Source organism: Bolinopsis microptera, chromosome 8, assembly GCF_026151205.1.
Source record: "Bolinopsis microptera isolate Bmic1 chromosome 8, MBARI_Bmic_1.0, whole genome shotgun sequence".
NCBI classification, from domain to species: Eukaryota; Metazoa; Ctenophora; class Tentaculata; order Lobata; family Bolinopsidae; genus Bolinopsis; species Bolinopsis microptera.
In genome coordinates, this window is record NC_087079.1 from 5,102,342 (window position 1) to 5,119,929 (window position 17,588).

The 17,588-nt window shown below is 38.9% G+C and overlaps 1 protein-coding gene across 1 annotated transcript; it reads left to right on the forward strand.

Annotated features, from left to right (window-relative positions):
* LOC134820101 (uncharacterized) lies at positions 1 to 12,745 on the forward strand. The gene is made up of 12 exons (XM_063830322.1): positions 1 to 9; positions 200 to 581; positions 741 to 814; positions 985 to 1,113; positions 7,584 to 7,689; positions 8,128 to 8,291; positions 8,481 to 8,611; positions 8,979 to 9,147; positions 9,349 to 9,458; positions 9,596 to 9,793; positions 11,832 to 11,894; positions 12,620 to 12,745. The coding sequence occupies exons 1-12, from the start codon at positions 1 to 3 to the stop codon at positions 12,678 to 12,680; spliced, it is 1,596 nt and encodes a 531-aa protein (XP_063686392.1). The 3' UTR covers positions 12,681 to 12,745.
* The last annotated feature ends 4,843 nt before the right edge of the window (positions 12,746 to 17,588 follow it).

Consider the following 17,588-nt stretch of genomic DNA (forward strand, 5'->3'; position numbering starts at 1 on the left):
ATGAGGATTGTTACATTTTCTTGAAAAGAATGTATTGTTAGAGAAAAAAGGCACAGTACTTTGTGAAAAACTGTTTTTATTATTTTATAACCTATTTTTTAATAGTTTATAAAATAGCACATTAAAAATAGTAAATTAAACTTACCTTAAAAAGTAAACCATTATTTATAAGCACAAATGAACATCACGTTAACTCCAGGAATGTGATGCAGGAAGCTACTCCATAACCACGTCCCACTGTGAAGACTGCCCTGTGGGTCACTTCTCCGACGATAAAGCAGCCTCGTGTGACCCCTGCTTCCCTGGTTCCTACACCCCCTACACAGGGTCCGCTATGTGCAGACCCGCCCCAGCTGGTCACTACGTGGACTCACAGGGAGCTTCTGAAGCTGTGGTGTGCACTGCTGGAGGGTACTGCCCTGAGGGGTCTGTAGCTCCGACAGACTGCCCTGCTGGTCATTACTGTGAGGAGGGTGTGGCTGTTCCGGCACCTTGTCCTGCTGGTACTTACAGTGACCTGGTGGCACTGGTGGAGATGGAGCAGTGTATTCAGTGTCTGGCTGGAAAATACTGTGAACAAAGTGAGTAGACCTGAACTTTCAGCTTCAGTATTATTTAGATTTCATCCATAACACTTGCAAGAAATACACTCAACCGTAAAATTGTTGGCATTGTTTTCAAAGTTTAAACAAACAGACCAGTTTCCTGCTATCTCAATGACATCCTATTTAATATATCAGGTGGATCAAGTGAGCCTACTGGAGACTGCAGTGCTGGTTATTATTGTCCCTCTGGTAGTTCTTCTTCAGAGCAGGTTAGTAACTACCTACCATTACCAAAGGAATCCATCCAATCATTGAGCAATGCTACTTTAAGCACCAAAAGGGGCTCATTAAATTACAACCATATAAATTCTAAAACGATTGAGTAACATATTTTAAAACCTCTAGTTAGCCCTTTACTAAAAGAAGCTCTTCCTTACAGGAATTGAGTCCAGCTGGACACTACTGTCCTTCTGGAGCTGCTACACCCACACCGTGTCCTAAGAACACATACGGTGATATAACAGGGCTTCAGTCTTATGATCAGTGTGCACCGTGTCCCCAAGGACAGGTAATTTGTTTTTTGATTTACTCACCCTTTAGATTTTATATTTTTATCCAAGTATCGGAAGCCATTTTTAGAAGTACAAACGAATGTTTGTATTTTTTACAAGTTTTACAATCATATTGTCTATAAGGCAGCATCTCCTCTACTGAGAACAGCACTAAAATCAGTGCACTTTAAACATTTGAAGAGAAATGAAAATGAGGTAGCGATGTAGCACAGCAATTCAGATATGAACATTGATCGCATGGATTACAATTTATTATAAATTGTTTGGCTCGTGGACGATTCTTTCATTCTCAGCATACAACAAAAAAAATTAAATAGCATAATCAGATTCTGGATCCCCTAAACGCATCCAAATAATTAAAACCAGCTGTTTTATATCCGCAAGAAAATTTAAAAAAGCCTTGTAAAGTATCCTAATAGTTCGGCACAGAAGTTCACCGTATATGGGACATTGTGGGACTCAATCGGACTCAACGTGATAATGATATATTGACAATACGTTTTTTCTGTAGTTCAAAATACCATGTTTTGATCCCAACCTGATCAATGACAGTCTGTTCATCAAGTCGAAGTATTTGTCTCCAATTCGGTAGTGCACTCAGAGACTCCATCCAATCTCGAGACCACGGTTGTTTCACTTTCTCCTACTTTCCCAAGATCTTCAATTGCCGTCTTTTTCTGATGCCTTCTTTTCCTCAATAACATCAGTATCACCAGTAGCATCACCGCAATTGTTGTGCTGACAATACCCACTGTTAGGAACAAATGGCACAAATCCTCTTTTCTGTTTTCTTTGTTTCTGACTCGACCTGGCTTCGTTAAGATTATCCGTGTACATGGTTGAGGTTTTGCGTCTTCGGAACAACCTACAGTTTGCATTGATGTGTAATTACGGTTTTTCACTCCGTAACCCTGGTCGCACTGTATCTCTACTTGGTATCCTGGAAGAATAAAGGGGACATTTTCTTTGTTTCTTATAACTCCGTGTGGGGTAGAGAACTGGGACAGAGAACAGGATAATTGTAATTCTTGCTGGTAGAAAGAGGGCTCTCTAAATGAAACTGCATGAAGTGATTTGGTTAACTTGGCCCAGCCTGTTCCAGTGAAAAGTATGTTTAAACTCTTCTCATCTCCAATTGTCGAATAGATCGAGTACTGGTTCAGGTCGTTCAGGATTGGTCTTGAAGTTTCATTTGTCACGAAAATCAACTGCCGATCCTCTTTTTCGTGTAAAATTATTCGACAAGTCGATAATATTGCCGTGTTCATTCCGTTCTTAGCAACAAGGACATCTAACACAGTTCCAGTTCATCAGCTGGAGAGATTTGATAAAGATCGACTCCCTCCAATTTAAAGCCTTTCAGAAACCATTTGCTTCCTTCCTCGCATGGTCTCCATATCAAACTGTAGCTGACATCTTCTGTTTCTAAGGATTTGCCTTTCGCCAGACAAGTTGTCGGTACCATTGCTTTTTCAATCAGAAACCCTACCCCAGAAAGGCTGAGAAATACTATATCATGTATACTAGCTCCTGCAAATGTTTTCTTTGAAAGTTCCATGCACTGCATTTCAAGTGTGACGGAAAAGCCTTTCTCAACTTCACGGTTGCTCAAGATGCTATCTCTTTTGAATAAGGAGCAAGTACTGCTCAAAATGTCGAAGGAGAGACTATGGCATTTGAAGTTATATTTGCAATACAACCAGCATTGAAGTGCTCCTGTTGTAATGAACGTATTTAAATGACCTTCATCGGGGTCTTTCTCGACATCAGTCGTAAAGCAGAGTAAAACATCAACATTTTCATCATATTTATTGGGTGGTCGAAGAGCATTTGGTGGGGAGGAATCCGGTTTGAGAGGAACATCTGAAGGGATGTTACCCCAAGCTTGTACTGTAATCACTTTCATAAGGAATGTGGCTACAAGTGCGGTCAACATGTCTGCAAAGAATAAAATTAATATACTTTTTTCGCCTCGGATATCGTTATTAACTTATTAAAGAGTTTATAAATAAACTTTATCAACTGAGTATTATAGCAATAATTTATAGTGAATATTATTTAATAAAAAAATATTGTTTAATAAAAAAATATTATTGAATGATATTGCCGTCGACGATAAAATATTTTCTGCACAAACCAAACTCTGTAAAGCTGTAAGCCCAAAGACCAACATGTAACAGTAAATAACAACATAAATATGATTCAAAAATAGAACTCTCCCCACTGGTATTATATAGCGATACTTTCAAAGCTCCTGATGCAAATAACCCTTTATGTATTCTTGATGGTGTGCAGTGGTGTAACAATGGGTGCTAACATAAAATGTTACGCCACTGATCACGTGACCGCTAACGAGCCATGTGACCAGTCATGTGACAAGCCATGTGACAAGACATGTGACCAGCAGAAGAATATATTACGGCCTTTGACTTGACACGATACTCTATAAAAAAGTTATTAATATTGCAGTATAATATCAACATTTTTAGGTCTTGTACAGTAAACATAAACCTCCGATGTATTTATAGATATAATGAAAGCAATATCAATAATAAATATAACATTTTAAAAATTCAGATGAGTGAAAAGTAATTTTTGTCAATATTTTTTCTCACTGTGAAATTATCAACTGTAAGGTTTAAACATTTTTTGAGCTCTGTGAAGCTGATTGAGATTATGCTTCCATTTTTTGACCGTCATTGCTTTGGGACACTAATGCGGAGAGGTACCATACCATGGAGAGGTATGTTAGTATGTTACAATTTATGATAAATTGTTCGGCTCGTGGATGATTCTTTAATTCTCAGCTTAACAACAAAATAAATTAAATAGCATAATCAGATTCTGGATCCCCTTAACGCATCCAAGCTATTACAACCAGCGTTGTTCAATCCGCAAGCAAATTAAAAAAGAAGCCTTGTCCAGTAATTTAGTTCGGCACAAAGGTTCAGCGTGTATGGGACATTGTGGGACTATTTTTACTTTTCTCTGTAGTTCAAAATATCACGTTTTGATCCCAACCTGATCAATGACAGTCCGTTCATCAAGTCGAAGTATTTGTCTCCAAATCGGTAGTGCACTCAGAGACTCCATCCAATCTCGAGACCACGGTTGTTTTACTTTCTCCTACTTTCCCAAGATCTTCAATTTCCGCCTTTTTCTGATGCCTTCTTTTCCTCAATAACATCACCAGTACCATCACAGCAATTATTGTGCTGACAATCCCCACTGTTAGGAACAAATGGCACAAATCCTCTTTTCCGTTTTCTTTGTTTCTGACTCGACCTGGCTTCGTTAAGATTATCCGTGTGCATGGTTGAGGTTTTGCGTCTTCGGAACAAACTACAGTTTGCATTGATGTGTAATTACGGTTTTTCACTCCGTAACCCTGGTCGCACTGTATCTCTACTTGGTATCCTGGAAGAACAAAGGGGACATTTTCTTTGTTTCTTATAACTCCGTGTGGAGTAAAGAACTGGGACAGAGAACAGGATAATTGTAATTCTTGTTGGTAGAAAGAGGGCTCTCTAAACGATAATCCGAAAAGTGATTTGTATGACTTGGTCCAGTCTGTTCCAGTGAAAAGTATGTCGAAACTCTTCTCATCTCCAGTTGTTGAATAGATCGAGTACTGGTTCAGGTCTGGTCTTGAAGTTTCATTTGTCACGAAAATCAACTGCCGATCCTCTTTTTCGTGTAAAATTCTTCTACAAGTTGATAATATTGCCATGTTCACTCCGTTCTCAGCAACGAGAACATCTAGACACAAGTCCAACTCATCTGCTGGAGAGATTTGATAAAGATCGACTCCCTCCACTTTTATAAACTCTCGACGTTCTGGTTCCTTCAGAACCCATTTGCTTCCCTCCGTGCAAGGTTTCCATCTCAAACAGTAGCTAATGTCATCTTCTGGCCTCGTTTTTAGAGATTTGCCTTTCGCCAGGCAAGTTATCTGAACTAATGCTTGCTCTATCAGAAACCCTACCCCAGACATGCTGAGAAGTATAATATCTGTTATACTAGCTCCTGCAAATATTTTCTTTGAAAGTTCCATGCACTGCTTTTCAAGTGTGACGGAAAAGCCTTTCTCAACTTCACGATTGCTCAAGATGCTATCTCTTTTGAATAAGGAGCAAGTACTGCTCAAAATTTCGAAGGAAATACTATGGCATTTGAAGTTATATTTGCAATACAACCAGCATTGAAGTGCTCCTGTTGTAATGAACGTATTTAAATGACTTTTATCGGGGTCTTTCGCGAGGTCATTTCTAAAGCATTCTATAACATCCGACTTTTCATTATTGGCTGGCTGAGAAGCATTTTGCGGGGAAGAATCCGGTTTGAGAGGAACATCTGAAGGAATGTTACCCCAAGCTTGTACTGTAATCACTTTCATAAGAAATGTGGCTACAAGTGCGGTCGACATATCTGCAAAGAATAAATAATTATATACTTTTTTCCCCTCAGATATCATTACTAACTTATGAACGAGTTTATGAATAAACTTTATAAAATGAGTATTATAGCAATAATTTATAATGAATATTAATTATTTAATAAAAAAATATTGTTTAATAAAAAATATTATTGAATTATATTGCCGTCGACGATAAAGTATTTTCTGCACAAACCCAACTCTGTAAGTTCAAAGACCAACATGTAACAGTAAATATAAATAACAACATAAATAAGATTCAAAAATGGAATTCTCCCCACTATATAGCGATACTTTCTAAGCTCTTGACGTAAATAGCCCTTTATGTATTCTTGACAAGCCATGTAGAATTTACTCGCCTCGGATACCATTACTAACAACTTCATAAATATAATAGTAACTGCTATAGAAATAATTTGTATCTAATGAAATATGTACATGTATTATTTTCGTCGACGGAATTATCCTGCTGTACAAAGCCAACTTTGTCAGCCCAGACACCATTAGGAAATATAAAGATAATTGGAAAACATGTTTGAAGAAATGGATTTTAGCAATGAAGATTGAGAAATGTTAATTTTGACTGCAAGAGTGCAAGGGGCGACTATCGTGCATTTAGACTTAGCAAACAGTCTAAAATATGTACTTTAGTAAACTTAATCTAACTACACTACAAATAATTTATAAGCTGTAGACAGCGAAAATCTTTGAAAGTTTTGAAATTTTATCTTTTTGAAAAAATAAATTTTTATCATTGCGCACAATTCTACTTAAAAACGTGAATGTGCAGATAGAATTTTTGTTTACACATATATGCTATGGGAGTTACTAAGGGGGTTGCTATGGGGGTTAAGGAGCGGCAGCCCTCAGCTTCCCCTGAATAAGGAGGGACGGGGATTGCATCTAAACTGCGCACTATGGGGGTTGCTAAGAGGGTTGCTATGGGGGTTAAGGAGCGCCAGCCCTCAGCTTCCCCTGAATAAGGAGGGACGGGGATTGCATCTAAACTGCGCACTATGGGGGTTGCTAAGAGGGTTGCTATGGGGGTTAAGGAGCGCCAGCCCTCAGCTTCCCCTGAATAAGGAGGGACGGGGATTGCATCTAAACTGCGCACTATGGGGGTTGCTAAGAGGGTTGCTATGGGGGTTAAGGAGCGCCAGCCCTCAGCTTCCCCTGAATAAGGAGGGACGGGGATTGCATCTAAACTGCGCACTAAAGTGGGCTGGAAGCCAATTCTACCCTCAAAACAAAAGCCCACAAAATATGAAAATATTTGTATGTATTGGTTTTTAATATTTTCAAAACATTAACTCAAGCTTCGAGCTCACGCAAATAAGGAGTTCTTTTGTGTGAGTATTTACCTCTGTAAAGATGGCTAACGTCATAAAATCACAATGTTGGTCTGAACCTCAAGATCACATGATCAAAAACAACAAAGACGCTAGGTTCAACTAAAATGGCTATTGTCTCCAAAGCTTCTGACAATGACTTTAAATGGCCCAGAGGTATTTTAGGACGCTAATTCCGAATCACCCCCATGACATAGGGTAAAAATAGTTATCTGAGGAGTTGTATTTGAGCAAAAACTTATTTTCGTAAGACGCGTGCTCGTGACACTGACAGGCTTGTAAAATGTTATTTCTACTGTTTAGGTGTTAAAGTTAGTGTTGGGGTTATAAAAGTGTGAGTTTAAGCACAAATATTTGTACCTAAACTGTTAACACTTGCCGTAAAAACGAGATATTTAACGGATAGGTCCAAATCTAATCGCGCCCCTTTAAATTCAATAGTTGTATGAATATTCCATACCTCCTGTTTCAATACAGACCGTTAAAATGATCCCTCCAATTAAATTATCTGTCCTTATCCATTCAATAATTACGGCCATTGACCCGAATTTTAGTTGTCCCTTTAGGAATTTGCATTCGGATAAATGCTAAAGCCCCTCCACGCTGATGTAATAATAATACGTCACATAAAAGTGACTTTCATGTTTTCAGAACCACCCTCCAATAATATTGCTTTTTTCAGGAGACATTTGAAGAAGGCTCGACCTCGCTAGATCAGTGTAAAGAGGTAAACTGTAGTCCTGGTTACTACAAAGACCACCACAAAGGCTGTCAGATTTGTCCTAAAGGTCAGAATACTAACTAGCATATATAATTATACATAATTTTATACTAGTGTATACATAATTGACGGCACCCATCTGGGCTTTTAAAACCAATATCTTATTATAACATTATTATTCCTCTGAAAGTTAGATTCCTGCTAACCTGAGCCTGCATAATTTTGTGCAACATTACCTTATATGGTAGTGTTACCATGGTAGCATTACCTTATATGGTAGTGTTACTATGGTAACATTACCCTATATGGTAGTGTTACCATGGTAACATTACCTTATATGGACCGTGTTGTGCAAGGTGACCACTCTGTGTTCCTATAACATATACCACCTACATGCACTTTTTTTGTGTTCATTGAGTTTCTTTAATCCATATATTTTAGTGATATGTACTGTATATGCTAAACTTTTTATAATTTCTAATTTCTAAAATATTCTACCTCTCAGGAACGTACAGTGAAGAAGAGAACGCAGCCACGTGCACAAAATGCCCCGTGCATCAGTACAATTCTGTTGAGGGCTCGGTACAGTGCATGAAATGCCCTGACACTGCCTTTACCTGGTCAGAGGGTACTGACTCTTTTAGCGGCTGTATCGGACCTGTTATTGAGGTTAGTACTTAATCTGTAATGCTGTATAATCGAGCTTAAGCTTTCCTGTAATGTACTTTATCGGCTGTTGTTTTTTAAGTTTAACCCTTGTTTCCTCGTTCAAGAAATCAGATTTTGTCCAATTCTGATTAGTCCAACTAATTTTCTTTAGTTTCGAGAATCTGTTCTTAAATCCACTCTAACTTGCAGGCGTGTAGTGGGGAGGATATGACTGGAACTTGTGACCGTTACTATGACGACAACCTTAATGTGACCTCTAGAATACTCTCTGTTCAAGTTATCAAGGGAGAGTTTGAACTTTTCAATATTACTAATCACAGGTAACAATATACACTATACACTATACACTATAGATAGTACATTATACAATATACACAATATACTATACACAATACACTAGTATACCTCACTAGTATACATTGAATTCTCATAAATCTTCGGCGGGATTTACTTGTTGAATTTCATTTATGTCAGCACAATCGGTTATATTGCAGCCCAACATGACCAATGTTCTATTCTAGTGTGAACGCACCCGAATATAAAGATACTAGTGAAAAGGAAGTTCCCTGTGCAATTTGGAGTATTCACAAACTTTCACACAAGAACCCGCAGCGTTGAATTTTCCTTACCAGAAAAACTTATCGTTGGATTGCATCACTCTCATTAATAATTAATATTAAACCACAGGGGCTACTTCACTAAACTGACAGAAACAGACGGGCCAATGAATGTAGCTGATATTGAGAGCATCGGTGTTCTCAGGTCCTTCTCTCCTTTGATAAACGACGTGTTTTGCAGTTTAGATCAGGGATGGAAGTTCCATGGTTCTATCAGGAGTACCTCTAAATCTGGCAAGGTTTGATCATCAAGACCACCTCTACACTTACAGTCTACATCCGGCAATGTTTGATTATCAGAATTTACAAAATATAGATATGAAATGCGTTTGATAACAAGCACAATGTCAAGAAAAGTTCGGTTCGAACTTCGAATGAAACTAACTCAAAAATATAAAGTCAACAAAGATGAGCTGACATTAACATTTAACATGGTTCAGGCCTGTATAAACTGGAAGAGAACTCCTCTTGCAGATAAAGCAGCTCCAAACCATTACTGTCAGAACCCGGACGGAACTGATCTCGCGGATAAACCCTTCTGTTACATCAGGTGATCAATCATAGGACAGATCGCTACATTTTTAATTTACATAACTTATCTGATAAGTTCAGCGATAAGTAACAGGAGAAATCATATTTATCAGAATTAAACCCCCTTACTCTAAGTCTAAACTGAAACCCACCCAGCGAGACAGAAACTGAAGAATGCGACATTCCCACCTGTATCTGGAACATGGACTGTTTCACGGGTATAGGGGCCCAGTACCGGGGCAAGCAAGCTACCACCGACCACAACAAGAACTGCAATAACTGGAACAGTGACTTTCCTCACCCGCACGGTTACCACTCTCCGGAGTACAACTGGGCTGGGGTTGGGGACCACAGGTATTACTTTAGTTCATAGTTCATTCAGTTACTAGGTAACTAGTTACCTAGTTACCTAGTTACCTAGTTACCTAGTTACCTAGTTTTACATAGTTACCTAGTTACCACTCCCCTGAGTACAACTGGGCTGGGGTTGGGGACCACAGGTATTACTTTAGTTAATACCTTATCGGACCTTATTTGGACGGACATTACATGAACGGACATAATTATGAACGGACATTAATATGAACGCTCGAAGGCATTCAAAACCATCAAAAATCCGAATTTTTTTAAACGTTTTTTTGACGTTTTTTAAATTTCAGCAAATGATTTTTAAATCCATTTTTTATACAGTAAGTAAAAAAAGCAGTCATTAAGCAGTAAAAATGTTTAAAAATGTGTACCTTACTCGGGATTATTACGACGGGTTTATTAACGACCGGTTAAAATATGGTTCGGGAAAAATATGGCGAAATTGCTCAAAACCCACCACATTTTCCCGGTCGCCATTTTACCGGTGTCCAACCTTTCAATTTTAGATTCAAAAATTTTGTCTCAGATGTAAATTTCCTTATTAGAGATAAGCAAGTTTAGAAATATTCGCATTGCTAAAACTTGTGAAACAAGTCGAATTATCAATAATTGTTGAAAGTAGACAGAAATAATGACTCGTGGTTAATCAAACTAGATGGAAAATAATTTTTAACATTTGAAGCGTAACAACCAGATCGATATTAAGATAAAGGGAGAGCTGTTTAGTCTTCCAATAAGTTGTAATCATCTTCGTTATCTTCATCTGGATCATCCCTTTCATCAGTTTTAATTAATTCAAGTTTTAATTTAACTGTTACTTTTACTTTGAGTCCTATTTCATTATGTAGAGATAGTCAATACCTAAGAAATTAAAAATTGGCCTATTTAAATCAAATTCGACAATAAGGATATATGACAAGAATTGGGCAAAAAGGTGAATTTTTATGCAATTTTAGCCAAATGAAGTCGAAAAACCTACAACAAGTGTCCCAATAGTCTTCTTTAGCGAATATAAGACAACGATTAAAATATGAGCACCCATACCCCTTGGGAACCCTAAAAGCTGAGTAGGCGGGTTTATTAACGACCGGTGAAAATGTGGTTCGGGAAAAATATGGCGAAATTACCCTAAACCCACCACTTTATCCCGGTCATAATAATCCCGAGTAAGGTACATGATCAGTGTCTAATATCACATATCATCTTCATCAAATGGGTTTTCGTGCATGAAATAGCCCATGCTTAAAGCATCAGTGATTTCTAGCTTTATGGAAACCTTTTTTTATCAAACTACCCCGGTCCTGCATTTCAGTGTTAACTTTTACAAGCCATTATTTCGGCGTGATTAAGTGGTTTTATCTTAGACAACTTAAGGTTAACCTTAACATCACGTGGAGCTTTCCTAGCACTGTTCATTACCGCCCCCGAGTAATATGAACTATAACAACGTCGGACGATGTCCTTGGCAACACGATTTACCGTAATATCTAGAGGCTGGAACAAGTTTGTCATGTTGGCGGGGACTAGTTCATGAACTATGTTGTTGAGGGCCATAATTTCGTTGACTTTTTTCCGCCAAGTGACCCTTGAAAATATCATATACTAGTAGTAGTAGTAGTAGAGTTTTCTGTGCCTCCAGCAGACCAAGGAGAACCTTTCCGTCGTTAACTTACGGCACAATAAAGTTCTCAAAGTTGTCATATTCTGGACAAAAAGTTCGAAATGGAAAAACTTTTGAAAAAATTTCAACGGACTTTAACTTGGACGGACATTAATTGAACGGACTTTATTTGAACGGACATTAAGATGAACGCTAGGGCCTCCAGCGTTCAAGTAATGTCCGTCCAAATAAGGTCCGATAAGGTAGTTCCTTTAGTTATGATCGGGTTGTGCCTTGTGGTCATAGTTTATTTCATTTTAATGTAAGTTAAATTTTTTTGATAAGTATATCTTTTTGGTCTGGCATATATTAAGTTACTGCTGACTGCTGAAGTAGGGAGCTTATGTCCAATAATTATTTCAGGTTCTGTCGGAACCCATCCGAGGAAGGGAAGCCATGGTGCTACACCACTAACCTTCTCTGGAGGTGAGTCTTACCTAGTTACCTAGTTACCTAGTTACCTAGTTACCTAGTTACCTAGTTACCTGGTTACCTAGTTACCTAGTTACCTAGTTACCTAGTTACCTAGTTACCTAGTTACCTAGTTACCTAGTTACCTAGTTACCTAGTTACCTAGTTACCTAGTTACCTAGTTACCTGGTTACCTAGTTACCTAGTTACCTAGTTACCTAGTTACCTAGTTACCTAGTTACCTAGTTACCTAGTTACCTAGTTACCTAGTTACCTAGTTACCTAGTTACCTAGTTACCTGGTTACCTAGTTACCTAGTTACCTAGTTACCTAGTTACCTAGTTACCTAGTTACCTAGTTACCTAGTTACCTAGTTACCTAGTTACCTAGTTACCTAGTTACCTAGTTACCTTCTAGTTACCTAGTTACCTAGTTACCTAGTTACCTAGTTACCTAGTTACCTAGTTACCTAGTTACCTAGTTACCTAGTTACCTAGTTACCTAGTTACCTAGTTACCTAGTTACCTATTTACCTAGTTACCTATTTACCTAGTTACCTATTTACCATCCGAGGAAGGGAAGCCATGGTGCTACACCACTAACCTTCTCTGGAGGTGAGCCAGACCTCTGCGACTTGTAGATAACACCACCATAAAGAGCCACCATTGTAAAACCACCAACATTGAAACTTGAACTGGAACTGAAACTACACGAGATCTAATTGACTAATGACATTTCAGGTGGGACTACTGCACTATTGCCAGGTGTAGCCGGGACAGCTTCGACTTTTACCGGTTCTAGCTGCGGGTTAACAGATCGAGTTTCGACTTCTCAATCAGTTCACAATTAATGATTTACTTGTTTTTACGTTGGTGATTTATTGATGAGTCGTTATTTGTAATCAAGCTGGTAACAAATCTTTACTTGACTTATTATATTGACTAAAAACTCTATTTCTATAATAATTAGACTAAAGTAATACTAATGCTAATGTTAGTAATATTAATGCTAGTAGTCAATAACAACATCGTGCTTATTATTGAAAGAAAATTCACTTTACATAAACAAAAGTTAAAATATGTAATGTTACAAATATTATCACTAGTTTATCATTTGGGAGGGTGTCTGGTTCCGCCGCTACCGTGTCCATTTAAAAATAAGTACCATATGATCCACCCGCTTGTTATATCCGTAGTGTTTATAGTACCGCCGTCCTAGTCACCGTTCAGTTCTTATGGGGGTTGGCACCTATATGTAAGACTCTTTTTTAATTCTGGAACTTGACGAATATAATGTATACAGCTGTTACCTCTTTACGCCAAATCGTCGTACCTCCTTTTAAAAAGAAGAACAGCATCAAAACAGAAAATAAATCCCACCCTCTTCTTCAAAGCAGACTAGGTAAGTGGGAGAAGCAGGCTAGGTAAGTGGGAGAAGCAGGCTAGGTAAGTGGGAGAAGCAGGCTAGGTAAGTGGGAGAAGCAGGCTAGGTAAGTGGGAGAAGCAGGCTAGGTAAGTGGGAGAAGCAGGCTTGGTAAGTGGGAGAAGCAGGCTAGGTAAGTGGGAGAAGCAGGCTAGGTAAGTGGGAGAAGCAGGCTAGGTAAGTGGGAGGGTATAGTGGGATAAATGATAAACCACATCGTCATCCAAAAAGCCGGACCCTAGAGTTGTCTCCTCCTAATGATGGTGCGGCTTCTCGAATACTGCATAGACCACTACAAGTACATGATACCAGGCCAGCGTTTAAAGTGAGTAAATCACTTATAGATAATACACCAGTTATAACACTGTACAATGTAGTGTGTACAGATAAGAGAGCGATCAGGTAATGAAACTACACAAGCTTTATAAGGCCTAATCGCTGCTTGCCTCTCACAAGTAATCTCTTGCTGCAGTTCTTATACCTGCTTTACATCGGGTATCCTCGTAGGGTATCCTTCGTAGTGTATACTTCGTAGTTCGTAGTTTATCCCTCGTAGTGTATCCTTCGTAAATCGTAGTGTATCTTTCGTAATGTATCTTTCGTAGTGCATCCTTCGTAGTGTATCTTTCGTCGTGTATTCTTCGTAGTGTATCCTTCGTAGTGTATCTTTCGTAGTGTATCCTTCGTAGGGTATCCTTCGTAGTGTATCCTTCGTAGTGTATCCTTCGTAGTGTATCCTTCGTAATGTATCTTACGTCGTGTATTCTTCGTAGTGTATCCCTCGTAGTGTATCCTTCGTAGTATATCCTTCGTAGTGTATCCTTCGTAGTATATCCTTCGTAGTGTATCCCTCGTAGAGTATCCTTCGTAGTGTATCCTTCGTAGTGTATCCTTCGTAGTGTTTCCCTCGTAGTGTATCCCTCGTAGTGTATCCTTCTTAGTGTATCATTTGTTCTGTTTGTTTTTTCATAAGATAATTCGTCCATTCAGAGATTCGTTCAGGAGTTCAAATCTTTACGAGAATGTAATTAATTCGGAGCAATACTAATGGCAGGCATCCTGGGTGTGTCAAAATCTATAATTCCTTTTCAAAACGTCACGAAAATAAGTCATAAATTAAACAACGTATTATCATAGATTTACATGGCATGCTAAGAAACATGCTAAGAAATTACTGCAGACAAATAAATTTGACTTTAATTCTGAAGCAGCAGTAGTGCTGGTCAGAGCGATGAAATTAAACAGTGTCGTTTGACTTTGTATTGGGTCCTGATTTGTGTTGAACTAAAACAGTGCAGTTTGGATTGGGTCCTGATTTGTGTTGAACTAAAACAGTGCAGCTTGGATTGGGTCCTGATTTGTGTTGAACTAAAACAGTGCAGTTTGGATTGGGTCCTGATTTGTGTTGAACTAAAACAGTGCAGTTTGGATTGGGTCCTGATTTGTGTTAAACTAAAACAGTGCAGCTTGGATTGGGTCCTGATTTGTGTTGAACTAAAACAGTGCAGCTTGGATTGGGTCCTGATTTGTGTTGAATTAAAACAGTGCAGCTTGGATTGGGTCCTGATTTGTGTTGCACTAAAACAGTACAGTTTGTACTCGATCCTGATTTGTGTTAAACTAAAACAGTGCAGTTTCGATTGGGTCCTGATTTGTGTTAAACTAAAACAGTGCAGCTTGGATTGGGTCCTGATTTGTGTTGAACTAAAACAGTGCAGCTTGGATTGGGTCCTGATTTGTGTTAAACTAAAACAGTGCAGCTTGGATTGGGTCCTGATTTGTGTTAAACTAAAACAGTGCAGCTTGTATTGGGTCCTGATTTGTGTTAAACTAAAACAGTGCAGCTTGGATTGGGTCCTGATTTGTGTTGCACTAAAACAGTGCAGCTTGGATTGGGTCCTGATTTGTGTTGAACTAAAAGTGCAGCTTGTATTGGGTCCTGATTTGTGTTGCACTAAAACAGTGCAGCTTGGATTGGGTCCTGATTTGTGTTGCACTAAAACAGTGCAGCTTGGATTGGGTCCTGATTTGTGTCGAACTAAAACAGTGCAGCTTGGATTGGGTCCTGATTTGTGTTGCACTAAAACAGTGCAGCTTGGATTGGGTCCTGATTTGTGTTAAACTAAAACAGTGCAGCTTGTATTGGGTCCTGATTTGTGTTGAACTAAAACAGTGCAGCTTGTATTGGGTCCTGATTTGTGTTGAACTAAAACAGTGCAGCTTGTATTGGGTCCTGATTTGTGTTGAACTAAAACAGTGCAGCTTGTATTGGGTCCTGATTTGTGTTGAACTAAAACAGTGCAGCTTGTATTGGGTCCTGATTTGTGTTGAACTAAAACAGTGCAGCTTGTATTGGGTCCTGATTTGTGTTGAACTAAAACAGTACAGTTTGGATTGGGTCCTGATTTGTGTTGAACTAAAACAGTGCAGCTTGGATTGGGTCCTGATTTGTGTTTAACTAAAACAGTGCAGTTTGGATTGGGTCCTGATTTGTGTTGAACTAAAACAGTGCAGTTTGGATTGGGTCCTGATTTGTGTTGAACTAAAACAGTGCAGTTTGGATTGGGTCCTGATTTGTGTTAAACTAAAACAGTGCAGCTTGGATTGGGTCCTGATTTGTGTTGAACTAAAACAGTGCAGCTTGGATTGGGTCCTGATTTGTGTTGAATTAAAACAGTGCAGCTTGGATTGGGTCCTGATTTGTGTTGCACTAAAACAGTACAGTTTGTACTCGATCCTGATTTGTGTTAAACTAAAACAGTGCAGTTTGGATTGGGTCCTGATTTGTGTTAAACTAAAACAGTGCAGCTTGGATTGGGTCCTGATTTGTGTTGAACTAAAACAGTGCAGCTTGGATTCGGTCCTGATTTGTGTTAAACTAAAACAGTGCAGCTTGGATTGGGTCCTGATTTGTGTTAAACTAAAACAGTGCAGCTTGTATTGGGTCCTGATTTGTGTTAAACTAAAACAGTGCAGCTTGGATTGGGTCCAGATTTGTGTTGCACTAAAACAGTGCAGCTTGGATTGGGTCCTGATTTGTGTTGAACTAAAAGTGCAGCTTGTATTGGGTCCTGATTTGTGTTGCACTAAAACAGTGCAGCTTGGATTGGGTCCTGATTTGTGTTGAACTAAAACAGTGCAGCTTGTATTGGGTCCTGATTTGTGTTGAACTAAAACAGTGCAGCTTGTATTGGGTCCTGATTTGTGTTGAACTAAAACAGTGCAGCTTGTATTGGGTCCTGATTTGTGTTGAACTAAAACAGTGCAGCTTGTATTGGGTCCTGATTTGTGTTGAACTAAAACAGTGCAGCTTGTATTGGGTCCTGATTTGTGTTGAACTAAAACAGTACAGTTTGGATTGGGTCCTGATTTGTGTTGAACTAAAACAGTGCAGCTTGGATTGGGTCCTGATTTGTGTTTAACTAAAACAGTGCAGTTTGGATTGGGTCCTGATTTGTGTTGAACTAAAACAGTGCAGTTTGCATTGGGTCCTGATTTGTGTTGAACTAAAACAGTGCAGCTTGGATTGGGTCCTGATTTGTGTTGAACTAAAACAGTGCAGCTCGGATTGGGTCCTGATTTGTGTTGAACTAAAACAGTGCAGCTTGGATTGGGTCCTGATTTGTGTTGAACTAAAACAGTGTCGTTTGTATTGGGTTCTGATTTGTGTTGAACTAAAACAGTGCAGCTTGGATTGGGTCCTGATTTGTGTTGAACTATAACAGTGCAGCTTGGATTGGGTCCTGATTTGTGTTGAACTAAAACAGTGCAGTTTGGATTGGGTCCTGATTTGTGTTGAACTAAAACAGTGCAGCTTGGATTGGGTCCTGATTTGTGTTGAACTAAAAGTGCAGCTTGTATTGGGTCCTGATTTGTGTTGCACTAAAACAGTGCAGCTTGGATTGGGTCCTGATTTGTGTTGCACTAAAACAGTGCAGCTTGGATTGGGTCCTGATTTGTGTCGAACTAAAACAGTGCAGCTTGGATTGGGTCCTGATTTGTGTTGCACTAAAACAGTGCAGCTTGGATTGGGTCCTGATTTGTGTTAAACTAAAACAGTGCAGCTTGTATTGGGTCCTGATTTGTGTTAAACTAAAACAGTGCAGCTTGTATTGGGTCCTGATTTGTGTTGAACTAAAACAGTGCAGCTTGTATTGGGTCCTGATTTGTGTTGAACTAAAACAGTGTCGTTTGTATTGGGTCCTGATTTGTGTTGAACTAAAATAGTGCAGCATGTATTGGGTCCTGATTTGTGTTGAACTAAAACAGTGCAGCTTGGATTGGGTC

What these genes read in the sequence shown, in the direction of transcription:
- LOC134820101 (XM_063830322.1), top strand. An exon ending in GTAGTTCTTCTTCAGAGCAG is followed by an intron (nt 815 to 984) that starts GTTAGTAACTAC and finishes TCTTCCTTACAG; the next exon opens with GAATTGAGTCCAGCTGGACA. An exon ending in AAACCCTTCTGTTACATCAG is followed by an intron (nt 9,459 to 9,595) that starts GTGATCAATCAT and finishes AAACCCACCCAG; the next exon opens with CGAGACAGAAACTGAAGAAT.